At 28.6% G+C, this 2,883-nt stretch overlaps 3 protein-coding genes across 3 annotated transcripts; 1 reads left to right on the forward strand and 2 right to left on the reverse strand.

Annotated features, from left to right (window-relative positions):
- Window positions 1-131: 131 nt before the first annotated feature.
- ENU1_110950 lies at window positions 132-773 on the reverse strand (the record flags this gene model as incomplete). Its single annotated transcript, XM_008859539.1, has 1 exon — window positions 132-773. One exon carries the CDS (start codon window positions 771-773, stop codon window positions 132-134), a length of 642 nt encoding a protein of 213 aa, XP_008857761.1.
- A 100-nt stretch (window positions 774-873) lies between these two features.
- ENU1_110960 (hypothetical protein) lies at window positions 874-1,869 on the reverse strand (the record flags this gene model as incomplete). The annotated part of the gene is made up of 1 exon (XM_008859540.1): window positions 874-1,869. The coding sequence occupies one exon, from the start codon at window positions 1,867-1,869 to the stop codon at window positions 874-876; it is 996 nt and encodes a 331-aa protein (XP_008857762.1).
- Window positions 1,870-1,972: 103 nt separating this feature from the next.
- ENU1_110970 (Rab family GTPase) lies at window positions 1,973-2,686 on the forward strand (the record flags this gene model as incomplete). Its single annotated transcript, XM_008859541.1, has 3 exons — window positions 1,973-1,999; window positions 2,051-2,110; window positions 2,159-2,686. 3 exons carry the CDS (start codon window positions 1,973-1,975, stop codon window positions 2,684-2,686), a joined length of 615 nt encoding a protein of 204 aa, XP_008857763.1.
- Between the last annotated feature and the right edge of the window lie 197 nt (window positions 2,687-2,883).

Here is a 2,883-nt window from a genome sequence, read left to right on the forward strand (position 1 = left end):
ACCGTAGAAGAAGCTGAAAATTAAATTTGAATTCTTGAGGTTGTTTGCCATTTCTTTTAAGGGTTTTTTTTTGTTATTTTATTAAAATTTAATTAATGGTTTGTAATTGTATTTTGAATAAAAAATTGTAATTAGAATAGTTCCTTTAAAGATGGAGAGAAATAATCTTCTATTTGAATATCATAACTTTCTGGTGATACTTCTGTATGACTAATTAACACACTCTTAAATCCCACTTTTTTTGCATTGGTCAATGCTAAAACTGAATCTTCAAAAACTACAGTATCATTAATGTCATGACCTAAACGATGAGATGCTTCAATATAAATATCAGCAGCAGGTTTACAATGTTTTATATCACTTCCAACAACTATTTCTTGTACACAATGTGAAATGTTATGTTTTTTAAGAAATTCTTGAATTGTTGGGACAGTGCTTGAAGATGCAATGGCAATAGGAATATTTTTTTCATGCATCTCAGTAATAAATTCAATAGCTCCTTTTATTGGTGGAGAAGTCAATGTACCTTCTCTTGAATTATCAACAAAATAGCGTGTCAATGAATCTACAGTAAAGTGGTCATTCAAATGTTTGAATAAAGAGAGATAGTTTGTGGCAACACTTCTTACTGAACCAACATAAATTCTATCTTTCTTTTCTTGAGATAATATTATGTTGTATTTCTGGTCAAATGCATTATACATATTAATCCAAGCATTCATCCCATCAACAATTGTTCCATCAAAATCCATGACAATAGCCTTATACTTCATGAAACCAAATACTAACGATTTATGATCTTTTTGAAAAATTTTATTTTCTTTTGATTTTAAATGAAAAGTTTAATTAACAACAAGACAAGATTCAACCACATCAAATTAATGAAAAAGCATCTTGTATTTTAGACTTCTTTATTTGTAATGAAACAAGACCATTTTCTGTTGAGACTATCCCAACCTCTTTTAGCCTTTTTAGTGCTTGAGAGAAGGAAGATTGAGGAATATCTCCAAATTTGATTCTAACAGAATCTAGTAAAGCAGACTCAGAAGTATTGCCTGTATCAACTAAAGTAATACATATATTCTTTTGAAATGTGTTTAATTTCTTAAAGATTTCCATCCTGACTTTTTCTCGTGTTTTCTTTTTCGCTTGAATTACCGTTGGGATATAGTCTCTAAACCAAGGAATATTTGGCGCCCATTTTTCACCAACAACAGAGTTTAATACCATTCTCATTTGAAGAAGTTCTGATAATGAAAAAAGATAAGGACCATCAATCGTGTTTGTATTGAGAATAAACCTACAATTTGGTAATGATGATATTATTCGAGGAAGAAAATGAAGGAAATACTTTTGGTTATTTAACAAGAATGGAGTATCAATATCATTTAACATGAAGATAAATGGGCGTTGGTTGATAGTTTTTGCAGTAAGAGAATTAAGTAAAGATTGAACATCATCACTAGTCTTATTACTAAAATCAAATTGATTAAAGATATTATATGCTCTATTTATAATTTTAAATAATACATTTGCACATTCATTTTCTGACGACAATATCCCACATTCAAATTTCACAGGTTTAATTATTCTCGACTTCTCAAATCTATTTTTTACTTTGATAAAAAAGTCCCTTTTACAACCAACTCCATAATTTAATAAGTTATGAACAACAAGTATTGGAGGTATATTCTTAAAATTTATATAAAAAGAGTTTGTTTGGTATTGTTGTTGTTCATTAGGTTTAATGTTATACTTATTTAAATCAATTTTAAACGGTTGTCTTTTATTGTATTTAGCAATAGACATAAATGTGGAAGAAATAGGTTCACTATGTCTCATGAGAAGAACAACATTCTTATTATCCATAAGTATCGAAATTATGAGAAAAAATTGAGTTTTCTAAAAAATTAAAATATAAAAATGAGAAACAAAAAAAGAGTAAAAAAAGAACTTAATTTTTTTATTTCTTATGTCTAAACCAGTGATTTCAGTAAATGTTTGTTTATACAATACTTATTAGTAGTAAAATTACTTATTTATTTTTTAGGTTGTTATCGTTGGAGCTTCTGCAGTTGGTAAAACATCACTTTCAAATCAATTGGTAAATGTTTGTTGTATGAACAAAGTAAATGAATTATATTATTTATTAATTTAGAATATATTTAGCGAAGACTATACCTCTACCGCCGGAATGGATTTGTTTCAAGATACAATGGAAATGCCTGACTGCTCTGTTAGTTTAACTTTAAGAGACACTTGTGGACAAGAACAATATAAATCATTGGCAAGTCAATACTATCGTGAAACACAAGGTGCACTTATTGTATATGATATTACAAATCGTGAATCATTTGATTATCTTCAAGACTGGATTGATGATGTTTCTATGTATTGTCCTCAAGGAGTTAAAATAGTTCTTGTTGGAAATAAAGTTGACCTTGAAAATGATGCTCGTGCAGTAACCACTGCTGAAGGACAACAATTCGCTTCTGAAGGTGGTTATGCTTTCTTTGAAACATCTGCTAAAATGAATATTAAAGTAGAAGAGGCTTTTCGTGAATTGGTTACAAGAATTGTACAAGCCGAACATGCTAATCCAGCCCAAGTTGCTCAATCATCACAAGATCGTGTTCAAATCACTGCTCAAAAATCAACACCAGAAGAGAAAAAATCTTGTTGTTAAGTGAGTGCTATACAGCAAAAAATTATTCTCTTTTTTCCTCTATTATCCTTTTATTATCGTAAGTTCTTAATTATTTTTTCAAAAAACAAAACTTACTTAATAAAACTATAAAGATTTAAAAGAACTCAAAAACGGAAAAGAACTTAAAAATAACTCATTTATGAGCACAAAGATTAATAAAGTTATTAAAATTGGAC

This window comes from Entamoeba nuttalli (assembly GCF_000257125.1).
Source record: "Entamoeba nuttalli P19 unplaced genomic scaffold asmbl_4731, whole genome shotgun sequence".
Lineage (NCBI taxonomy): Eukaryota > Evosea > Mastigamoebida > Endamoebidae > Entamoeba > Entamoeba nuttalli.